A 23,807-nucleotide genomic window follows, 5' to 3' on the forward strand; every position below is an offset into this window, starting at 1 on the left:
GTCTTTTCCGTTTTTCTTTTCTTTCCTTGCCTCCCTTCTTTTCAAGATTTCTGTTCTGCATTATCACTGTGATGTGTCTAGGTGTTAGATCGGCTTTCATTATCCTACTTGACACTCATTTTGATTCCTCATCTTAAAATTGACTTTATGGAAAGTTCTAAAACACTTTTTCTTCTGATGCTCCTCCTCCTTTTTCTCCATTTATGACATTCATTAGATGTGTCTTGGGGCCCTTTTATTTTCTTCCATGTCTCTTAGTTTCTCATCTGTCTTTCACTTTTTATCTCTGTGCTGCATTATAGGTAATCTCTTCAGATATATCTTTAAGTTCATTAATTTTGAGCTGTGCTTGTTATGTTCTCTATACTTAAGATCTTTTTTATTTCTAGAAATTCTCTTTGGTTATTTTTTAAATCTATTGATTCTTTTTAGGTATTGTGCTTTCATTCTGAGTTTTTTCCATTTAAAACATTTACTATTCTTTCATATTGTCATATAATATGCAGTTCTTAATAGATGCCAACTTTATTATTTATTTAGTCTGCTGACCCACCTGTGATGGTTATTTCCTTGTTGTTTGTAATTTTTGAGCTCATCTCGGTGGGGCAGAGGTATGCTTTGTTTTTGTTTTTAAGGGTTTTTCATGTGCCCTGGATTGAGAGAGTGTTGAAAACCATGTTACATTTACTTTTGGCTGAGTTGCAGGGGTTTCAGTGGAGCTGAAGCTGGTTCTGTATGTAGGGATTTTTACTTCTTAAAAATTAAAATTTTAGGCCACGTTTCGTGGCACATGCCTGAAATCTCAGCACTTTGGGAGGCCAGGGTGGGAGGATTTCTTGAGCCCAGGAGTTCAAGACCAGCCTACACAACAAAGTGAGACCCTGTCTCTAAATTTTTTTTTTTAATTAGTTGGCCATAGTGGTGCCTACCTGTAGTCCCAGCTACTTGGGAAGCTGAGACAGGACAATCACTTGATACTAGTAGTGAGTCATGATCATGCCACTGGACTCCAGTCTGGATGAACTCCAGTCTGGGTGACAGAGTAAGACCCTGTCTCAAAAAAAAAAAAAATTTAGATACAGACTTTCTGTTTTTCTATTTCATCTTGAGTCAAGAGTTTTGAGAAGCTGTGCTTTTAAAGGAATGGATGAATTTCATCTAAGATGTCAAAGTTATTGGCATAAAATTGGTCATAATTACTGGCATATCATTATACTGTCTGTAGGATCTGTAGTGGCATCTTCATTTTTATTCCTGACATGGGTAATTTGTGTTTTCTTTTATTAATTATGCTTACTAGGAATTTATCAATTTTTTAAATACCTTCAAATAAACAACTTTTTGTTTTGTTCATTTTCTTAATGGTCTGCTTTCTATTTCTACTTAATTGATTTATGCCCATCTTTATTTCTTTTTTTCGACTTTGGGTTTAGCATATAGCATGTTTGTTATTCTTTTTCTAGTTTGTTTAAGCCTTTCTTCATTTTTAAAAGTTGTGGCAAAGTATACATGTAACATAAAATTTACCATCTTAACTATTTTTGAGTGTACAGCTCAGTAGCATTAAGTATATTCCCATTTTTGTACAACCAATATCCACAACTTTTTCATCCTGTAAATGTGAAACTACATCCATCAAATAATAACTACCCTTTTCCCCCTGCCTCCAGCCCCTGGCAACCACCACAAGTAACCTACAGACTCTCTCATTATAGCGTTAATAGCCAAAAAGTGGGAGACCAGTCAGTATCTTTTTGTGATTGGCTTGTTAGAATAATATCCTCATGGTTCAGCCACATTGTAGCATATGTCAAAATTTCCTTCCAAGGCTGAATAATACTACATTGTATGTGTATGCCACATATATTAGTCTGTTTTATGCTGCTAAAGGAATACCTGAGGCTGTGTAATTTATAAAGAAAAATGGTTTATTTAGCTTATGGTTCTACAAGCTGTACAAGAAGCATAGTGCCAGCATCTGCTTCTGGTGAGGCCTCAGGAAGCTTATAAAAATGGCAGAGGGGAAAGGGAGCGCTAGCATGTCACATGGCAAGAGGGAACAAAAGGGAGAGGGAGGAGGTGCCAGGCTCTTTTAAACAACTAGCTATAGGGTGAACTCATATCCATGGGGAGGACACCAAGCCATTCATGAGATCCACCCCTATAATCCAACACCTCCCACTAGGCGCCACCTCCAACATTGGGGGTCACATGTCCACATGAGATTTTGAGGGAACAAATATCCAAATCATATTATCACATTTTGTTTATCCACTCATCCACTGATGGACATGTGGGTTGTACCTATTTCTTGGCTATTGTGAATAATGCTGCTATGAATTTCTTTTTTTAAGTACTTAACATTCCTCTCAACACTGCTTTAGCTGTATCCTTCCAATTTTGACATGCTGTCAAATTTCATAGTTCAAAATATTTTCCCCTTATTTATTCAGTGATCTGCAGATTTAGAAGTGTGTTATTTAATTTCCATGTATTGAGGGATTGAGGGATTGTATAGGTTTCTTTTTTTTTTTTTCTTGAGACAGTCTCGCTCTGTTGCCCAGGCTGGAGTGCAGTGGCACGATCTCGGCTCACTGCAAGCTCCGCCTCCTGGGTTCATGCCATTCTCCTGCCTCAGCCTCCCAAGTAGCTGGGACTACAGGCGCCTGCCACCACGCCCGGCTAATTTTTTGTATTATTTCAGTAGAGACGGGGTTTCACCGTGTTAGCCAGGATGGTCTTGATCTCCTGACCTCGTGATCCGCCCACCTCAGCCTCCCAAAGTGCTGGGATTACAGGCGTGAGCCACCGCGCCCGGCCAGTATAGGTTTCTTATTACTGGTTTCTAACGCACATTCCCTGTAACGTGGCAATCTTTTGAAGTTTATTGTGACTTATGGTCCAGCCTATGGTCTATCGTGGGGATTGTTCATGTACATGAAAAGAATGTACAATTTTTCAATTGTGGGTATAGTGTTCTGTAAACCAACAATTAGGTCATGTTGACTGGTTTGGTTCGCATCTTCTGTACAGTTGTCCCTTGCTATCCACAGGGGACTGGTTCCAGGACACCTTGTGGATACCAAAACCTGCAGATGCTCAAATTTGTTACATAAAATGGTGTACAATTTGCATATAACCTATGCACATCCTTCTGTATACTTTAAACCATCTCTAGATTTTTTGTAATACCTAATACAATGTAAATGCTATATAAACGTTATACTGTATTTTAAAATTTGTATTTTTACTGTCTTTTTTTCCTGAGTATTTGTGCATTGCCATTGGTTGAATGTGCATATATGAAGAGCTGATTATATATACTACTAAGTTTCTTGCCTACAAATGCTATTAATTACTGAGATATAATTGTGGATTTCCAATTATGCTTGTGGATCTGTTTATTTCTTTTGTTCTGTTAGTTTTTGCTTCATGAAATTTAACACTCTCATTATAGGTTCATACCAGTGTACATATTCCTGATGAACACATACAGCCATGTGCCAGGTAACAATATTTTAGTCAATGATGGATACATACAATGGTGGTCCCATAAATTACAGTGGAGCTGAAAAATTCCTGTCACTTGTGGATGTTGTCGTGCAACATTATCACTCAGGTGTTTGTGGTGAGGCTGGTGTAAATAAACCTACTGTGCTTCCAGTTGTACAAAAGTATAGTACATGCAATTATGTATAGTATGTAATAGGTGATAATAATAAATGATTACGTTACTAGTCTATGTATTTATTGTACTATTAGTATTATTATTTTAGACTGTACTCCATCCTTCTACTTATTTAAAAAAAAGAAAAGGTAACTGTAAAACAGCTTCAGGTGGCCAGGCGTGGTGGCTCACACCTGTAATCCCAGCACTTTGGGAGGCGGAGGCTGGTGGATCATGAGGTCAGGAGATTGAGACCTTCCTGGCTAACACGGTAAAACCCTGTCTCTACTAAAAATACAAAAAATTAGTCAGGTGTGGTGGGTGCCTGTAGTCCCAGCTACTTGGGAGGTTGAGGCAGGAGAATGCTGTGAACCTGGGAGGCGGAGGTGAAATTATGCCACTGCACCCCAGCCTTGGCAACAGAGCTAGACTCTGTCTCAAACAAACAAACAAAAAACTTGCCTCAGGCAAATCCTTCAGGAGGTATCCAGAAGAAGGCATTGTTTTCATAGGAGTTGACAGCTCCATGCATATTATTAACCCTGAAGACCGACATTTCAGTGGGACAAGATGCGGAGGTAAAAGACTGTGATACTGATACTCTGGACCCTGTGTAGGCCCAGGCTAAAGCGTGTGTGTCTTTGTTTTTAACAAGAAAGTTTAAAAAGTAACAAACATTTTTAAAATAAAAAATTTTTTAAATAGAAAAAAGCCTATAGAGTAAGGACATAAATATTTTTGTGTTCCTATATAATGTGTCTGTGTTTTAAGTGAAGTGTTATTACAATTCAGAAAGATAAAAAACAGTAAGTTTATAATGTAAAAATATCACAGGAAGCTAAGGTTACTTTATTATTGAAGAAAACTTTAAAAAATAAATTTAGTGAAGCCTAAGTGTACTGCTTGTAAAGTCTACAGTAGTATACAGTAATGTCCTAGTCCTTAGCATACTCACACAACTCATTCAGTGACGTACCCAGAGCTTCAGTCCTGCAAGCTCCATTCATGGCAAATATCTTGTACAGGTGTGCCATTTTTTAATAATTTATGCAGTATTTTTACTGTACCTTTTCTATGTTTAGATACACAAATACCACTGTGTTATAAATGCCTACAGCATTCAATACAGTAATATGCTATACAGGTTTGTAGCCTAGGAGCAATACGCTATACCATATAACCTAGGTATGTAGTAGGCTACCCCATTTCTGTTTGTGTTAGTGTACTCTACGATGCTTGCATGAAATGTGTCACCTAATGACACATTTCTAAGAATGTATCCCTGTAGTTAAGTGACAAATGTATATGCAAATTCCTAATGACCTGCGCTTTTATGATTGTTACCTATCTCCTGCAATATACATTGTTTTGAGGGCTATTATCTGGTATTACTATAGCCATGCCAACTTTCTTATACTAATGTATATCTTTTTCTTGACCGATTTTAAATAGCTTTCTCAGCTTAGAATTTCTTTTTTTTTTTTTTTTTGAGACGGAGTCTCCCTAGTCTCACTCTGTCTCCCAGGCTGGAGTGCAATGGCGCAATCTCAGCTCACTGCAACCTCCGCCTCCTGGATTCAAGCAATTCTTTGTGTCAGCCTCCCGAGTAGCTGGGATTACAGGCGCCCACCACCATGCCCGGCTAATTTTTAGTAGAGATAGGGTTTTGCTATGTTGGTCAGGCTGGTCTCGAACTCCTGACCTTAGGGGATCCACCCGCCTTGGCCTCCCAAAGTGTTGGGATTACAGGTGTGAGCCACTGTGTCCAGCCGCAAATACCCAACTTAATACTACATGTGACTGGGTGCGGTGGCTCACGCCTATAATCCCATCACTTTGGGAGGCCATGGCTGGCAGATCACTTGAAGTCAGGAGTTTGAGACCAGCCTGGCCAAATGGTGAAACCATCTCTACTAAAAATACAAAAATCAGCCAGGTGTGGTGGCACGCTTGCCAGTAATCCCAGATACTACGGAGGCTGAGGCAGGAGAATCGCTTGAACCCAGGAGGCAGAGGTTGCAGTGAGCCGAGATTGCACCACTGTACTCCAGCCTGGGTGACAGAGCAAGACTTCATCTCAAAAATACAAAAAAACAAACAAACAAAATCTCCCCCAGCCGGGCATGGTGACTCATGCCTGTAATCCCAGCACTTTGGGAGACTGAGGCAGGGGGATCACAAGGTCAAGAGATCAAGACCATCCTGTCCAACATGGTGAAACCTTGTCTATACTAAAAATACAAAAAATTAGCTGGGTGTGGTGGTGCACACCTGTAGTCCCAGCTACTTGGGAGGCTGAGGCAGGATGATCACTTGAACCTGGGATGGTGAGGTTGCACTGAGCCGAGATCGCGCCAATGCACTCCAGCCTGGGCAACACAGTGAGACTCTGTCTCAAAAAAAAAAAAAAAAAAACTCCCCCACACCCTTTATTCTTGCTCCTCACTTGAATGACAGAAAAAAAAAAATGGATTGAGTTCTTCATTTTATAAAAAATCTAAGGGAGGAATGAACAAGAGAAAAAGAGTGGGTGGTACTGAAATTAGCGTCCAAAGGCTTAGAATACCATTTATTTTTCCACCAAGACTGAAGGCCTACTCTATTCCTAGGCTCCTGTCACCACGGATCTGTTTCTCTTGTCCTCTCTCTTCTCCAGTGCTTTCCTGAACATAAAGAGTAGACTTTGGCTGAGCGTGGTGACTCATGCCTGTAATCCTAAGCACTTTGTGAGCCCAAGGCAGGAGGATCACTTGAGCCCAGGAGTTTGAGACCAAACTAATGAACAGAAAATTTTTTTTTAAATAGCTGCATGTGGTTGCATGTGCCTGTAGTCCCAGCTACTCAGGAGGCTGAGTGGGAGGATCGCTTGGGCCCAGGAGTTTGAGCCTCCAGTGAGCCATGACCATGCCACTGCATTCCAGCCTGGGTGACTCCATCTCAAAAAAAAAAAGAGAGTACACTCTTCTATCTGATCTTTCAATCAGACTACTCCCATGCCTCTGGTGGGATGGGAGTAGAATGGAGCTGTATAAATGGGACAAGGCCCCCTGGGATATGACTAGAAGGGAAAGAGTGGTGCAACATGACCAGAAGGGGCAAGGAGAACAATGTAACATGGGAGGACCTCCCTCTTCCCATATGCTGTTAATAATAATGTGATCTACCCATTCAACTTAGATACAAAGTAGGGCCGGGCGTGGTGGTTCACACGTGTAATCCTAGCACTTTGGGAGGCTAAGGAGGGCGGGTTGCTTGAGCTCAGGAGTTTTGAGACCAGCCCGGGCAAGGTGGCAAAACCCTGTCTCCACCTAAAATATAAAATTCAAAAATTAGCTGGGTATGGTGGTGGGTGCTTGTGGTCCCACCTACTCAGGAGACTGCAATGGGAGAATCACTTGAGCCTGAGAGGTTGAGGCTGCAGCGAGCCAAGATTGCGCCACTGCCCCCCTCCTCGGTGACAGAGAGACCTTGTCTCAAAAAAAAAATTAAAAAGAAAAGAAAAAGAATCACTCACTAGTAAACTGAGATTTGTGGACATGATGAGGTTTTCCCTTTTATGGGCTCTCCTGAGTACTCACTATCTAGACATCAAATCACTATCTGTATAAAAAAGGTTTGTGAAAGTAATATAATTCAAGGGAATATGTTTCTGTTTATGGGAGTGAAAGGAGTGCTGAGTGATATATCCAATCATTATTATTATTATTATTATCATTTTTGAGACGGAGTCTTGCTTTGTCACCCAGGCTGGAGTGCAATGGCGCGATCTTGGCTCACTGCAACCTCCGCCTCCCGGGTTCAAGCAATTCTCCTGCCTCAGCCTCCTGAGTAGCTGGGACTACAGGCGCATGCCACCACGCCCGGCTAATTTTTGTATTTTTAGTAGAGACAGGGTTTCACTGTGTTGGCCAGGCTGGTCTCAAACTCCTGACCTCATTATCTCTCCACCTTGGCCTCCCAAAGTATTGGGATTACAGGCATGAGCCACCGCGCCTGGCTGAAATACCCAATTGTTAAGTGAACAGTAGTTACAGTTAGAAGGGAAACTTGGAGAAGGCAACATGGTTATCTGACTGGAATAAAAGAAAATGGGGAATCCTGAAGGGGTGGACTGCCCCTCCACATCAGGTGGAATGAGAGACTGAGAAAAGAAATAAGACACAGAGACTAAGTATAGAGAAAGAAAAGTGGGCCCAGGGGACTGGCACTCAGCATACAGAAGACCCGCACCCCAAGCCGGCACTGGTCTCTGAGTTCCCTCAGTATTTATTATCATTCTCTCTACCATCTCGGAGAGGGGGATGTGGCAGGACAATAGGGTAATAGTGGGGAGAAGGTCAGCCAGGAAAACATGTGAACAAAGGTCTCTGTGTCATAGGTAAGTTTAAGAAAAGGTGCTGTGCTTTGATGTGCCCATACACAAACATCTTGGTGCAATAAAGAGCAGTATTGCTGCTAGCATGTCTCACCTCCAGCCCTGAGGCGGTTTTCTCCTGTCTCAGTAAATAGAACGTACAATCAGGTTTTACACCTAGACATTGTATTCCCAGGGAGGAGCAGGAGACAGATGCCTTCCTCTTATCTCAACTGCAAAGAGGCCTTCCTCTTTCACTAATCCTCCTCAGCACAGACCCTTTAAGGGTGTCAGGCTGGGGGACGGTCAGGTCTTCCCCTTCCCAGGAGGCCATATCTCAGGCTATCACATGGGGAGAAACCTTGGACAATAGCTGGCTTTCCTAGGCAGAGGTCCCTGTGGCCTTCAGCAGTGTATTGTGTCCCTGGGTACTTTCGGAAGTGTATTGTGTCCCAGGGTACTTGAGATTAGCGAATGGCCATGACTTCTAACAAGCATACTGCCTTCAAGCACTTTTTTAACAAAGCACATCCTGCACAGCCCTAAATCCATTAAACCTTGAGTCAGCACAGCACGTGTTTCTGCAAGCACAGGATTGGGGCTAGGGTTACAGATTAACAGCATCTCAAGGCAGAAGAATTTCTCTTAGTACAGAACAAAATAGAGTCTCTTATGTCTACTTCTTTCTACATAGACACAGTAACAGTCTGATCTCTTTTCCCCACAGAATCCTATCTCATGCAAGTTTCATGGTAGGCAAATGCTCAGATATCCTGGGGGAAAGACTATTTCAGAAAGGAGAGAAGAAACATTCTCAGCCATAGCTTTTATAATTTGCAGAAAAGGACCCTTGCTGTTTTGGATTCTTTTTTTAAAAATGTGAACAACACAGAGAGAAGGGAGGCAAAAGAAGCCACATGAGGCTGGGTGCGGTGGCTCACGCCTGTAATCCCAGCACTTTGGAGTCTGAGGTGGGCGGATTAAGAGGTCAGCAGTTGGAGACCAGCCTGGCCAACATGGTGAAACCCTGTCTCTACTAAAAATACAAAAATTAGGCGTGGTGGCGAGCGCCTGTAATCCCAACTGCTCGGGAGGCTGAGGCAGGATAATCGCTTGAACCCGGGAGGCGGAGGTTGCAGTTAGCAGAGATGACACCATTGCCCTCCCACCTGGGTGACAGAGTGAGACTCCGTCTCAAAAAAAGAAAACAAAAACAAAAAAAAACATGTGAAACCTCTTACTTTAGAGTTTCTACAACTTGGTTAAACCTGCCTAGTTAACTAATAAACATTTACTATTAAAAATCAATCATTATGCTAGATAGTAACTATTTAGTAATACAGGTTGGGAAGTAGAGAAGAAAGTAATTACACTGTAGGCTCCAGACAGTTTAAAGAAATTTTTCTTTTAAATGAAGTTTGAAATTTGATTTTCACAGTAAACATTTTAATCAGAAAATGACTATTTTAATTACTACAAGGCTGACCTTGTGATTTTTAGTATTTCAAGTACTTTTACTTGGCTTAGAGTGATTTAGGAGGGCATTAAGTCACTCCCAATTTCATCCAGGGGCAAGCAGGGGGTGGTGGGTTGGGGGTGTGTGGGAGGGAACCTCAAATCTATATAACTGTTGAAAGTGGTAGGGATGAAAGTATTTTTCTTCTGTGCTACATATGGAGTCCTCCTCATTTCAACATATTGGATTTAGTTTGTATTTTGTTTGTTTTGTTTCCAGTTATTGCAACCCTGTCATCTAGAAATTATAATTTTACCTCTTAGTTTCCAATGCTTATGCTATTTTACTTATTAGAAACTATCATAATTCTGCAAGCAAAATGACATACACTACACACACAGAGTTCTTCAGTCATTAACATCACTTACATAGTGATCCATTTTCAGTTATCATGTACACACAAAACCATGATAAACAACAATTAGTACAGACACATTGTTTCCTGTGATCTCACCTACTCCAGTAAGCCACAATCCTATGGACCCTACATGACATTCACAACCCTGTTGAGCCCATCTCATAATTCCATACGAACATAGCAAAGCAAACTCAGAAACTACTTATTCCAGTTACACAATCTCACACACAAATCACAACTAATTATTCTAAAAGGCTTATCAGCTTCTTGGAAAGTTAAATGTAAACTTACCAATTACCCAGCAACTTTTCTTCTAAATATCTGCCCAGGAGAAATGGGAAAGTGCCAGCTTTATTCATAACGTATAAAACCTGCCAAATGTTCAACAACAGAAAAATGACTACACAAATTGTGGTCTATTTGCACAATGTAGTGCTGTTCAGAAAAAGAAAACTGAACTACACATGAAATCTCGCAGACATTAGGGTAAACTAAAGGAGAAATATGGAATTCCAGAACTGACAGTTACAGTGACACAAATCAGAACTATGGCTGTCTCTGCTTTGAAACTGACTGCAAAGGACACCAGCAAACTTTCCGGTGCTGCTAGTGTTGTAAACCAAAAATAAAATCCTAAGCACCCCCAGACCATCTGAATGGACTCCTCCTCTTGGCCAGGGCATTCCTAACCTGAAAAACTACTAGTAAAGTCATGATAGAAAGGCGGGGGGCGGGCTGGTCGGACATGCCTCATTATACCCTCCTCCATTTTGGAATTACTGATAAAAAAAAGACCCCAAGTCTGAAAAGAAACATTTACACTCTTTTCTGTGTGAAGCCTGCTACCTGCTATCCTAAGTCTTACGTCAATAACTCTCAACCCATTGTCAATCAAATAATCTTTGAATCTATCTATGACCTGGAAGGCCACCCACCTTCCAGTTGTCCCGCCTTTTCGGAGCGAATCTATATACATTTTACATGTATTTTACTGGTGTCTCATGTTGCCCTAAAAGGTATAAAACCACATAAATCCCGACCACCCTGGGCACAGATTCTCAAGATGTTCTGAGGGCTGTGCCACCAGCCATTGGTCACTCATATTTAGCTCAAAATAAGTCTCTTCAAATACTTTAGAGTTTGAGTCTTTTCGTCAACAGTGTAAAACACGCACTAGGGCGGACACACACACACTGAGCCTCCGCTACCTGCCAGATTCCATTCCGAGGCTTTCTCATAGTGCAAAACGGACAAAAACTCCAAGTCACCCTCCGGTTCACGACCACGGATCACATCCTGAGGCCCCCACATTTAGAAGCCACAGTAGAGCAAAACCTCGCCCGACTCAGGCTCCGAGTTCTCCGTTCGACCCTCCCAGGCCTAAAGCTGGTACCCGCTTCAGGGCCTTCCCAGCCCGGCCCTCCAGTTTCTTCTTCGGCCTCCCTTAGCTTGGGGTCCGGGTTTTCTCCTCGGCTGTACAGCCGGTCCGCGACTCCCTTCACCCTCCGCAGCCCGGGCTTCCGGTTCTTTCCAGAGGTGAGGCAGGGGCCACCTAGACTTCCGCAGCCCCCCACCTCCCTCACGGTCACCCTCGCCCCAACTTCCTGTTCCTCATTCTGCCCTCCCAGCCTGAGTTCCCGGTTACTGCCTCGACCTCACCTTGCCGCCGGGGACCACCAGCCGCCTCTTCCGCGCCAGGACGCGCAGCCGCAGCCTCCGCCGAGGGCAAGGGTCTACGCACCCGGAAACTCCAGAAGTCTGTGGCCTGGTTGCGGCCAACGGGCTCGGCTTGAGCTTCAGAGCGCTTTCGTTGTTGGACTACGTTTCCCACAGGCCCCGGGGCCGCGGATGAACTTTGACCTTTGCATCTCTTTCCGGTGTTTTGGTTATTGAGTTAAGCCTGACTCGGGCCAGGCTGCGGGAGGAGCTTGCGGTGAAGTGTCCCCGCGCTGCCAGGCGAGGTCAGTCCACGTGGAGCCGGGAGCCTCAGGCCTCTGTACGCGGGAGCTGCGGACGATGGTTGCTGGTGCTGTTGCTTGTTATGGCGTCATTGTGGTGTGTGTGTATGTATGTGTGTGTGTGACGAGACCCTAGTGTGTTCCGTGGGTGCTCTTTGATCGGGCTCATAGGACGGTGAGTAGGGGCGGGGCCTATCGTGTGACCCTGGTCTATGGTAACGTGATCGTGTGACAGCACTGTTGTGACTGACCAACTATAAGTATGAACGGGGTAGGGGCTTTTTTTTTTTCTTGAGCCTGTAGGAGTTTGTTTTGGGTAAAACGTCATTTTTCCGACTCTGGGATGTTTGTGATGTAATCTCTTCGTGAGGTCTTACACACACACACGCATATAGATAGATTAGACAGATATGTAGAAGATAGATAGATGATAGATAGATGGTAGATAGATAGATACGATAGATAAATGAAGTTTCCTGGGAAAGGGGAAGGCATAGGTGTAGTGTAGTATTCATTCCTGGGATAACTCCTCTTGCATGAATTTAGAGGCCATTTATACATTAAAGAACTACAGTATGTCCTGAGCTGTGTCCCCTGGAAACTGCTGTGAACTTAAAGAGTACACCTCTAGGCCTTGGTCGTACCTTTTTCTCGGATACAGGGCGGAGTCGACAATATTCTAGTTTCCCTCTTCGATCTGGGTGTGTTTGTTGTGTGTGATGGGCTTTTCTGGTGGTGAACAGTGTGTTCTTATTTAACCAGTCCAGGATGTCATGAGTCCTTTCTCCCTCTTGGTTATGTAGTTCTGCAAGTGAAGGCCCCCTGAAGTGGAAGACAGCATTGGTACTAATGGCCAGCTCAAGGTTAGTTTATTTTTTTGTTCATTTACGTGTCCCTTGGCCTTCCCTTCCCATTTAACAACAAGACCGTAGAGATGGGTCCCCTTGTCCTCCAGTGACTTTCCAAATGCCCATTTCCTTTTCATTGAATATTCACATACCGATTATGTGAATTGAAATCATTCAATTCCCCCATGTGCTTCTTTTTTTCCAAAGGATTCTTATGGTATAGAAATACAACTCCGGGAGGAGGAGAAGTTAAAACATTTTTTTAGAATGTAATTTGTTAAGGAGGAGATGAGTGATTAAGTAGAATAGCACACTAGATACCTTTGATCTTATTTATAGACTTGATTTGCAAACAAATCAAGATAGGAGATGGTAGGTATTAATCAGTAAGTGACAAAGTTGGCTTTGGAGACATCTAGGAGTGGGAATATGATAGGAGTTTTGTGCAGAGAAGGCTATGTCAACAAGGGCAGGGAGTTTTTCCAGAACATTCATGAGGGGATTTAAGTGGTGACAACCAAATCTTGTTTGAGATTTGGCAGTGTTACTGATTCAGACAACATATTGCTATAGATGGTGAGAGGCAGCCTGATACAGTGGTGTTTGAGTCTAAAGCAGCACAGTCTAATACTAATATAATATAAAGCCACTTAGGTAATTTAAAAATTTCCATTAGACAGTTGTTGTTTTTTTTTTTTTTTTGAGACAGCATTTCACTCTTGTTGCCCAGGCTGGAGTACAATGGTACGATCTCTGCTCACTGCAACCTCTGCCTCCCAGGTTCAAGTGATTCTCTTGCCTCAGCCTCCCAAGTAGCTGGGATTACAGGCGCTCGCCACCATGCCTGGCTAATTTTTGTATTTTTAGTAGAGACGGGGTTTCATCATGTTGGCCAGGCTGGTCTCAAACTCCTGACCTCAGGTGATCCACCCACCTCAGCCTCCCAAAGTGTTAGGATTACAGGTGTGAGCCACTGTGCCCAGCTTTAAACACATTTTAAAAAGGAAAGGAAACAGTTGAAGTTAATTTTGGCAATGTATTTTACTTAAACCAATATATCCAAAATATTATTTCAACATATAATGATATGAATACACTGAAGTACTTTACACTCATATCTTTATACCAAGTTTTCAAAATCTGGTGTATGTTTTATTGTTACTGCATGTGTCAATTTGGATGCTAAATTTTCAGTGTTTACGGTGAATTATAGTCCTACCAACACAATAAAGTTGCGTTTAATAGAAAAACATTTATATTGCTTTTGTATTTAAATTTAAGTTAATTAAAATTAAGTGTAATCCTGTGTTAATTAGCTTAGGAAAAGAGAAAAAAATTTAAAATTCAGTTATATGTTCACACTACATTTCAAAGGGGTTAATAGTTACTCATTTTTCCAGTTTACAGTTTCTTGGTATAGAATGTGGACAATAATTATATCAGTGCTTTAGGGTCTTTGTGAAGCCTGGATACATTAATATGGACATAACCCTAGAGAATTTAATAAAGGCATGGCACTTTAAATCCTTATCTGCAAGGGAAGAAAAAGCTGGTTTGTGAAGATTCTTAGTATTCCCCATACATTTTCTGTAAATCAAGAACAATGAAAATATAAAGTTAACTTTGATGGGCACTTGAAATGAATTTTTTAAAAGCCAGATTTGCAAATGTTCTATTAACTTAAAGCAATTTGACTCTTAGGTTCGATGATTTGCTAGAAGGACTCACAGAACTTAGAAAAGCTGTTATGCTCATGGTTATTGCTCATTACAATGAAAAGATGCACATTAAAATCAGCAAAGGGAAAAGTTGCATAGGGCAAAAGATCGGGAGAAACCCGATACAGCCTTCCAGTGCAGTTGCACGGGCAGCACCTGATTCTCCCAGCAACAATGTGCAAATACAGATGTAAAGCATGGCCAACCAAGGAAGTTCTCCTAAGCCATGGTTTCCAGAGTTTTTTGTTTTGCTTTGTTTTCTTGTGGTCTCGTCAGTTTTTTGTTTTTTGTTTTTTTTCTGAGATAGGGTCTCGCTCTCCCGCCCAGGCTGAAATGCAGTAGTGTGGTCACACCTCACCGTAGCCTCTACTTCCCGGCCTCAAGGGATCCTCCCACCTCAGTCTCCCGAGTAGCTGGGACTACAGGCACACACCACGACACCTGGCTAATTTTTGCGTTGTTTGTATAGATGGAGTTTTGCCATGTTGCCCAAGCTGCTCTTGAACTCTTGGGCTGAAGTGATCCCCCTGCCTCTGCCTCCCAAAGTGTTGGAATTACAGGTGTAAGCCACTGCCCTGGCCTGTGTCTGGGGTTTTTATTGAGGATCAGTCATGTGGTCATGAAGATTCTATACACTGACCTTAGCTACTTAGTCAAGCCTATCCAGAAGTCAGATTGGTACAGGTATTTATCATAAACCACATTGTTACAAAAGCTATCTGGCATGGGTAAGACCTCAGATATACATAGACTCTCTTATCAGGCAGGATACTCTAACTGCTCAGAGATTATCTCCCAGGAGCTGGTCAAGGACTATTCTTTGGAATGTACAGGGTTTGACCACTCTAAACCAATTCTTCTTCTTCTTTTTTTTTTTTTTTGCAACAGAGTCTTGCCCTGTCACCCAGGCTGGAGTGCAGTTCTGTGATCTCGGCTCACTGCAACTCTGCCTCCCAGGCTCAAGCAATTCTCATGCCTCAGCCTCCCGAGATGCTGGGACTACAGCTGTGTACCACCACACCCAGCAATTTCTTTTTTTTTTTTTTTTCAGTAGAGACAGGGTTTCAATATGTTGGCCAGGCTAGTCTGGAACTCCTGGCCTCATGTTATCTGCCCACCTCAGCCTCCCTCTGTGCTGGGATTATGGGCATAAGCCACTGTACCCAGCCAGTTTTTTAAAAAATAATTTATTTCTCTTTGTTGATAGGTCATTTTCCTGATTTCCTTTTTAGTTCTTTTTCAGTTTTCCTTTAGTTCTATAAGTATATTTAAGACAGCTTTTACAAAGTCTTTTTCTAGTTAGTCCAATGGTTTTGTTTCTTCAAAGGTAATTTATTTTGCTCCTTTGATGGGACCCTGTTTTCCTGTGTCTTTGTATGCCTTGCAGTCTTTTGTTGAAAATTGGGCATTTGGGCCGGGTGCAGTGGCTCAAGCCTGTAATCCCAGCACTTTGGGAGGCCGAGATAGGCGGATCACGAGGTCAGGAGATCGAGACCATCCTGGCTAACACGTTGAAACACCATCTCTACTAAAAAAAATACAAAAAACTATTCAGGCGACGTGGCAGGCGCCTGTAGTCCCAGCTACTCGGGAGGCTGAGGCAGGAGAATGGCGTAAGCCCGGGAGGCGGAGCTTGCAGTGAGCTGAGATCCAGCCACTGCACTCCAGCCTGGGCAACAGAGCCAGACTCCATCTCAAAAAAAAAAGAAAATTGGGCATTTGAAGCAACTGCTACTTCTCCTAATTTTTGCAGACCGTTAGAGAAGATCTTCACTAATTAGGGCCTTGGGATCATCTCAGGGTGAAAGTCTAAAGTCTTATGTTTTTCCGGGGTCTGTAGCATGCCTGTGCTTGCACCTGTGTATGTGCTTTTACCAGTTTCCCCAATATGCATAACTGCTTTCAAATGCCTTAATTTCCATAGGGTCTCATCCTTGCTTTTTAGGTCCTTGATGTTATATTTTTCCACCGGTAATCGTTTGCTCCAAGTATCCACAGGTGTCCAGGCAATTAAAATATCATTGAGTTTTCCATATTGATCTTATATCCTGCAGTGCTGCTTCACTTATTTCTAGTTTTAATAGTGTTTTAGCTTTGATGCACCACAGTACCCACTGTCCTTTGTGGCTTTTACCTGCCTGAGATCTGAGCTGTGCAGCTTTTTACATGTCAAAACTCAAAAGTCAGAGTGGCTCACGCCTGTAATCCCAGCACTTTGGGAGGCCGAGGCAGATGGATCACTTGAGGTCAGGAGTTCGAGCCCAGCCTGGCCAACATAGTAAAACCCCGTCTCTATGAAAAATACAAAAATTTGCCAGATGTGGTGGCAGGTGCCTATAATCCCAGCTGCACAGGAGGCTGAGGCAGGAGAATTGCTTGAATACAGGAGGAGGAGGTTGCAGTGAGCCGAGATCACGCCACTGCACTCCAGCCTGGATGACGGAGCGAGACTCCGTCTCAAAAAAAAATCAGACAAAAGAGAAACCAGTACCTCAGTACCTCAAGGAGCCCGCAGACAGATTGGCATGTTCCAGATAAGCTCTGCTTTGTTCCTTCTGGCCTGAAGCGGGGAAATGGGAAACTGGGCTGCTTCTTCCAGGCTGCACTAGAGATGGAATAAGGGCACCAGTAACATAATCAACAAAGTCACTACCATTTTGAAGTAGCTTTCTCTTGACTGGGAATTTGTTTGATAGTTACAGTCTTTGAGTGATTTCCAGACCCTTACAAAGATATTTTAGCTAGTCTCTAGTTGTTTTTTAAATGTTTCAATAGAAAATAGGGAATTGAAGCTTCCTCAACTGTCATCTTGCTGATGTTATTCTCATGGTTCTGTTATTATTTTCCTGATGTGTAATGATTTTGAGCATCTTTCCATGTGCTTGTTGGCCTTTGTTCATCTTTTATGAAGAAATGTCTACTGAAATCTTTTGCCAGTTTTTAACTTGGGCTATTTGTCTTTTTGTTGGGCTGAGTTGTAGGAGTTTTTATGTATTCTGGATGTTAAATGCTTATGAGATATATGATTTGGAAATATTTTCTACATTGTGCAGGCTGTCTTATCAGTTTCTTCTATAATGACTTTTTGATGCATAAAAGCTTTTAGTTTTGATAAATCCTAATTTATCAAAATTCTTTTTCCTGCTTGTGCTTTTGGTGTCATCATTTAAGAATCCATTGCCGAATATAGGCCAGATGTGGTGGCTCAGACTGTAATCCCAGCACTTTGGGAGGCAGAGGTGGGTGGATCACTTGAGGTCAGGAGTTTGAGACCAGCCTGGCCTGCATGGTGAAACCCCGTCTTCTATTAAAAATACAACAAATTAGCCAGGCATGGTGGCAGGTACCTGTAATCCCAGCTACTCAGGAGGCTGAGGCAGGAGAATCACTTGAACCTGGGAGGTGGAGGTTACGGTGAGCCGAGACGGCGCCACTGCACCCCAGTCTGGGTGACAGAGTGAGACTCCATCTCAAAAAAAAAAAAAAAAAGAACCCATTGCCAAATACAAGTTCATGATGACTTACTGCTACATTTCCTTTTAAGAGTTTTATAGTTTTAGCTGCTATATTTGGGTCATTGATCTGTTTTCAGTTACTTTTCTTATGTGTTGTTAAGGAATTATGCAATTTCATCCTTTTGCATGTGGATATTCAATTTTCCTGGCACTATTTGTTGAAAAGACTATTCTTTCCTCGATTTCATTAGATTGACAACCTTGTCAAAAATCACTTGACCCTAGTTACACTGGTTTAAATTTTCACCCAGTTCTATTCCATTGATCAATATATCTATCCATATTCAGTGCCCCACAGTCTTGATTACTGTGGTTTTATAGTCAGTTTTGAATTGGGAAATACCAGTCTTCCAGCTTTGTTTTGGCTATTCTGAATCTCTTGCAGTGTCATATGAATTTTTATTTTTTTTTTCTGGAGACAGAGTCTTGCTCTGTTGCCCAGGCTATAATGCAGTGGCGTGATCTTGGCTCACTACAACCTCCGCCTCCTTCAAGCACGTCTCCTGCCTCAGCCTCCCAAGTAGCTGGGATTACAGGTGCCTGCCACCACACCAGGCTAATTTTGGTATTTTTAGTGGGGATGGGATTTTACCATATTGGCCAGGCTGGTCTCGAACTCCTGACCTCAGGTGATGTATCTCTCTTGGCCTCCCAAAGTGCTAGGATTACAGGCATGAGCCACCAGGCCTGGCCCTTTTTGTTTGTTTGTTTGTTTGTTTTGATACAAGGTATCACTCCATCACCCAGGCAGGAGTTCAGTGGTGCAATCACAGCTCACTGCAGCCTCAGCCTTCAGGGCTCAAGTGATCCTCCCACCCTAGCTCCAGCCCCCGACCCCTGCACCCCCCACCTCCCCAACAGCTGGGACCACAAGTAAGCACCACCATGCCTGGCTAATTTTTTTGTATTTTTGGTAGAGACAGGGTTTCACCATGTTGGCCAAGCTGGTCCTGAACTCCTGGGCTCAAGCGATCTGCCTGCCTCAGCTTCCCAAAAGTACTGGGATTCGTGATATGAGCCACTACACCTGGCCTCCTTTTGTTTTTAATTGATTTATTGTACTGTACCATTTTAATTCCCTTGTCATTTCTTTTATATAAGCTGATTGTTTTCTTAGCATGTGTTCTGGAGATTACAGTGAATATTTTACATTTACAAATAACTGGTTTGAATTAATAAACTTTGGTCAGGGAACTCCAAGACCACTTTCAGTTTCACTGACTGCTAGATGGACTCACACAACTCAGAAAAGTGTTGTTGTTGTTGTTTTACCACTAGTGAAAGGATCACATTAAAATTAATAAAAGCTGGCTATTCCGGGGGCCAGAATTTATCTTCTAGGTGTTAGTCAAGGGCTAGAACTTTCTTTGGAATAGGTAAGGTTTAAACATTCCAGACACTACTGCGCTCCAGCCTGGGCAAAAGAGTGAGATCCTGTCTCAAATAAACAAAATTCCAGACTTGTTAAGTCAAAACTGTTGCACACTCCTTAGCTTTAATAGTATATCCAAAACTTGTTCCTATACAGTTCTGCTCCTTTTCATGTTGTTTTGTCACAGATTACATTTTTATACATTGTGTGCCCTTTAACATTGGTTTGTAATGACTGTTTTGTGCATTCATTAGTCTTTTAAATCATATTGGGGAAATAAAAAGGACCTACAAGCCCAAGATGCAATAGACTTTTGTATTTGCCTATTTAGCTACCTTTATCTTTTTTTGTTGTTGTTGTTGAGACTGAGTCTCACTCTGTCACCCAGGCATGAGTGCAGTGGCATGATCTCGGCTCACTGCAACCTCCGCCTCTGGGGTCAAGCAGTTCTCCTACATCAGCCTCCTAAGTAGCTGGGATTATAGGCGTGTGCCACCATGCCCAGCTAGTTTTTTTATTTTTAGTAGAGACAGGGTTTCACCGTGTTGGCCAGGCTGGTCTTGAACTCATGACTTTGTGATTCGCCTGCCTTGGCCTCCCAAAGTGCTGGGATTACAGGTGTGAGCCACCGCGCCCGGCCTGTTCTTCATTTTTGTACGTGGCTTTGAGTTACTTTCTACTGTCTTTTTATTCCAACTTGCAGGGCCCTCTTAGCTTTTCTATTATGGCATGTCTTCAAATGAGGTTCGTCAGTTTTTATTTACTTGGGTATGTTTTAGTTTCTCCTTTATTTTTGTTTTTGGTTTCTTTTTTCAACTTTTATTTTCGATTCAGGGGGTACATTTGCAGGTTTGTTACATGAGTATATTGTATGATGCTGAGATTTGGGGTACAATTGATCTTGTCTTCCAGGTAGTGAACCTAGTACCCAATAGTTTTTCAACTCTTGTTTCTCTCCCTTCCTCCTGCCTCTAGTAGTTGCAGTGTGTATTGTTCCTATATTTATGTCTTTCTGTACCCAGTGTTTAGCTCCCACTTAGCAGTGAGAACATGCAGTATTTTATTTTCTTTTTCTGCATTAATGCTTTTAGAATAATGGCCTCCAGCTACACCCATGTTGCTTCAAAGGACATGATTTTTTCTTTTTTACGTATGGTATTCCATGACATATGTATACCACACTTTATTTATCCAAGCCACTGTTGAGGGCACCTAGGTTGATTCTGTGTATTTGCTATTGTGAATAGTGCTGTGATGAACATGAGTGCATGTGTCTTTTTGGTTAAATGATGTATTTTCTTTTGGGTATGTACCCAGTAATGGGATTGCTGAGTCAAATGGTTGTTCTGTTTTTAGTTATTTGAGAAATCTCCAAACTGCATCCCACAGTGGCTAAACTAATTTACACTCCCACCAACAGTGTATAAGCATTCCCTTTTCTCCGCAACCTCACCAACATCTGTTCATTTTGACTTTTTAACAACCATTCTGACTGATATGAGATGGCTAACTCATTGTGGTTTTGATTTGCATTTCTCTGATGGTTAGTGGTGCGGGGCATTTTAAAAAGTGTGTTTGTTGGCTGCTTGTATGTCTTTTGAGAAGGGTCTGTTCATATTCTTTTTTTTTTTTTTTTTTGAGACGGAGTCTTGCTCTGTCGCCCAGGCTGGAGTGCAGTGGCCGGATCTCAGCTCACTGCAAGCTCCGCCTCCTGGGTTTACGCCATTCTCCTGCCTCAGCCTCCTGAGTAGCTGGGACTACAGGCGCCACCACCTCGCCCGGCTAGTTTTTTGTATTTTTAGTAGAGATGGGGTTTCACCGTGTAGCCAGGATGGTCTCGATCTCCTGACCTCGTGATCCGCCCGTCTCGGCCTCCCAAAGTGCTGGGATTACAGGCTTGAGCCACCGCGCCCGGCCCTGTTCATATTCTTTACCCACTTTGAGTGGGGTTGTTCTCTGCTTGAATTGTTTAAATTCCTTGTAGATTCTGGATATTAGACCTTTGTTAAATGCATAGTTTGTGAATATTTTCTCCGATTCTGTAGGGTGTTTTTTACTCTGTTGATAATTCCTTTTGCTGAGCGGAAGCTCTTTAGTTAGGTCTCACTTGTCAATTTTTGTTTTGTTTCAGTTGCTTTTGAGGAATTAGTCATAAATTCTTTGCCAAGGCTGATGTTTACAAGGGTGTTTCCTAGGTTTTCTTCTAGGATTTTTAGTTTTAGTTCTCACATTTAAGCCTTTCATCAAACGTGAGTTAATTTTTGTATATGTTGAAAGGTACGGGTCCACTTTCATTCTTCTGCATGAAGGGGTGGCCTGCCCCTCCACACTTGTGGGTGTTTCTCATTAGGTGGAACGAGAGACTTGAGAAAAGAAATAAGACACAGAGACAAAATACAGAGAAAGAAAAGCGGGGCCCAGGGGACCGGCGCTCAGCTTACAGAGGACCCACACCGGCACCGGCCTCTGAGTTCCCTTAGTATTTATTGATAATTATCTTTGCCATCAAAAAGATAAGGGAGTGGCTGGACAATAGGATCATTGTAGGGAGGAAATCAGCAGTAAGACATATGAACAAAAATCCTTGCAACATGAATAAGTTTAAAGGAAAATGCTGTGCCTTGAGATGCATATACAAACATCTCCATAAACCTTTAGCAGCATTGCTCCAGCAAGTCCCACCTTATTCCTAAAGGCGGTTTTCTCCTTGCTCAGTAAACAAAGCACACAATGGGTTTTACCCGGAGATGTTCCATTGCCCAGGGACGGGCAGGATTTTTAACCAGCAAGCTGCCTTCAGGTACTTGTTTAACAAAGACACATCCTGCACAGCCCAATATCCATTAAACCTTGAGTCACCACAGCGCATGTTTCTTGCAAGGACAAGGTTGGGGGTAGGGTCACAGATTAACAGCATTTCAAATACGGAACTAAATGGAGTCTCTTATGTCTACTTCCTTCTATATAGACACAGTAACAGGCTGATCTCTCTTTCTTTTCCCCACACTGCATATGCCAGTCATCCCAGCACCATTTATTGAATAGGGAGTCCTTTCCTCATTGCTTATTTTTGTTGACTTTGTCAAAGATCACTCGGTTGTAGGTGCGTGACGTTTTTTCTAGGTCCTCTATTCTATTCCACTGGTCTGTGTGTCCGTTTTTGTATCAAGACCGTTGCGTTTTGGTTACTGTAACCTTGTAGTATAGCTTGAAGTCAGGTAATGTGATGCAACCAGCATTGTTCATTTTGCTTAGGATTGCATTGGCTATTCAAGCCCTTTTTTGGTTCCATGTGAATTTTTAAATAGCTTTTTCTAGTTCTGTGAAGAATGTCCTTGGTAGTTTGATAGGAATAGCATTGAATCTATAAATTGCCCTGGGCAGTATCGCCATTTTAATGATACTGTTTCTTCCTACCATATTTTTCCATTTGTGTCATCTGATTTCTTTCTTTTTTTTTTTTTTTGAGACGGAGTCTCGCTTTGTCGCCCAGGCTGGAGTACAGTGTCCGGATCTCAGCTCACTGCAAGCTCCGCCTCCCGGGTTTACGCCATTCTCCTGCCTCAGCCTCCCGAGTAGCTGGGACTACAGGCGCCCGCCACCTCACCCTGCTAATTTTTTTTATTTTTTAGTAGAGATGGGGTTTCACCGGGTTAGCCAGGATGGTCTCGATCTCCTGACCTCGTGATCCGCCCGTCTCGGCCTCCCAAAGTGCTGGGATTACAGGCTTGAGCCACCGTGCCCAGCCCATCTGATTTCTTTGAGCAGTGTTTTGTGGTTCTCATTGTAGAGATCTTTCACCTCCCTGGTTAGCTGTATTCTTAGGTATGTTATTCTTTTAGTGGTGATTTTAAACGGGATTGTGTTCCTGATTTAGTTCTCAGCTTGACTGTTGTTTCTGTTGTCTTACTCTCAATCTTCTTGCAGCTTTGCAGCTGAGTCACCCATAGACAACTTTCTTAGTCTGTTTGTGCTGCTATAAGAAAATACCTGATTTATGAAGAACAGAAATATATCACAGTTCTGGAGGTTATGAAGTTCGAGATCAAGGCATCATCAGGTTCAACTGTCTTCTTCCAAGGGTGCCTTGATGCTGCATCCTCCAGAAAGGACGTGTGTCCTCACATGCAAAAGGGAGAAGGACAAGGAAGTCTGCATTGAGCTTCTTTTAGGAAGGCTGTAATCCCATTCACAAAGGGAGGAGCCCTCATCACCTCTTAAAGGCTCCACCTTCTAATACTATCACATTGGCAACATCTGAATTTTGGAGAAGACATGTTACATTCTGCCCCTGGACTCCCTCCCCCCATATTCATGTCTTTCTCACATACAAAATACATTCATTTTATTCCAATAGCCCCCAAAGTATTAAAACTCATTTCAGCATAAACTTTAAAGTCAACTTAAAGGGCAGTCTCATCTTGATATCTAAATCATGTGGTGATTCATCCTGAGGCAAATTGCTCTCTAGTTGCGTACCTGTGACACCAAACTAGTTACG

General features: G+C 42.4%; 2 protein-coding genes across 16 annotated transcripts in view; one reads left to right on the plus strand and one right to left on the minus strand.

The window, feature by feature from the left end:
• ZNF382 (zinc finger protein 382) overlaps positions 1 to 11,732 on the minus strand; it is a 57,958-nt gene extending 46,226 nt beyond the window's left edge. For 4 of the 13 annotated variants that reach the window (XR_004440802.1, XR_004440795.1, XR_004440793.1 and 1 more), the window contains exon 1: positions 11,555 to 11,679. The gene's annotated coding sequence lies outside the window, so the exon portion shown is untranslated. Of the gene's footprint in view, positions 1 to 10,186; positions 10,267 to 11,103; positions 11,419 to 11,554 lie in introns of those variants that run through there. The other 9 variants (XR_004440801.1, XR_004440794.1, XR_004440798.1 and 6 more) reach the window with 9 other exon arrangements.
• ZNF529 (zinc finger protein 529) overlaps positions 11,722 to 23,807 on the plus strand; it is a 29,306-nt gene continuing 17,220 nt past the window's right edge. Inside the window, exons 1-2 of one of the 3 annotated variants that reach the window (XM_033225935.1) lie at positions 11,722 to 11,856; positions 12,657 to 12,716. In XM_033225935.1, coding sequence (XP_033081826.1) covers positions 12,703 to 12,716 — 14 coding nt within the window. In that variant the 5' untranslated portion in view covers positions 11,722 to 11,856; positions 12,657 to 12,702. Of the gene's footprint in view, positions 11,922 to 12,656; positions 12,717 to 23,807 lie in introns of all 3 variants that reach the window. The other 2 variants (XM_033225938.1, XM_033225937.1) reach the window with 2 other exon arrangements.

This window comes from Trachypithecus francoisi, unplaced genomic scaffold, assembly GCF_009764315.1.
Source record: "Trachypithecus francoisi isolate TF-2019V2 unplaced genomic scaffold, Tfra_2.0 Lachesis_group12, whole genome shotgun sequence".
Lineage (NCBI taxonomy): Eukaryota > Metazoa > Chordata > Mammalia > Primates > Cercopithecidae > Trachypithecus > Trachypithecus francoisi.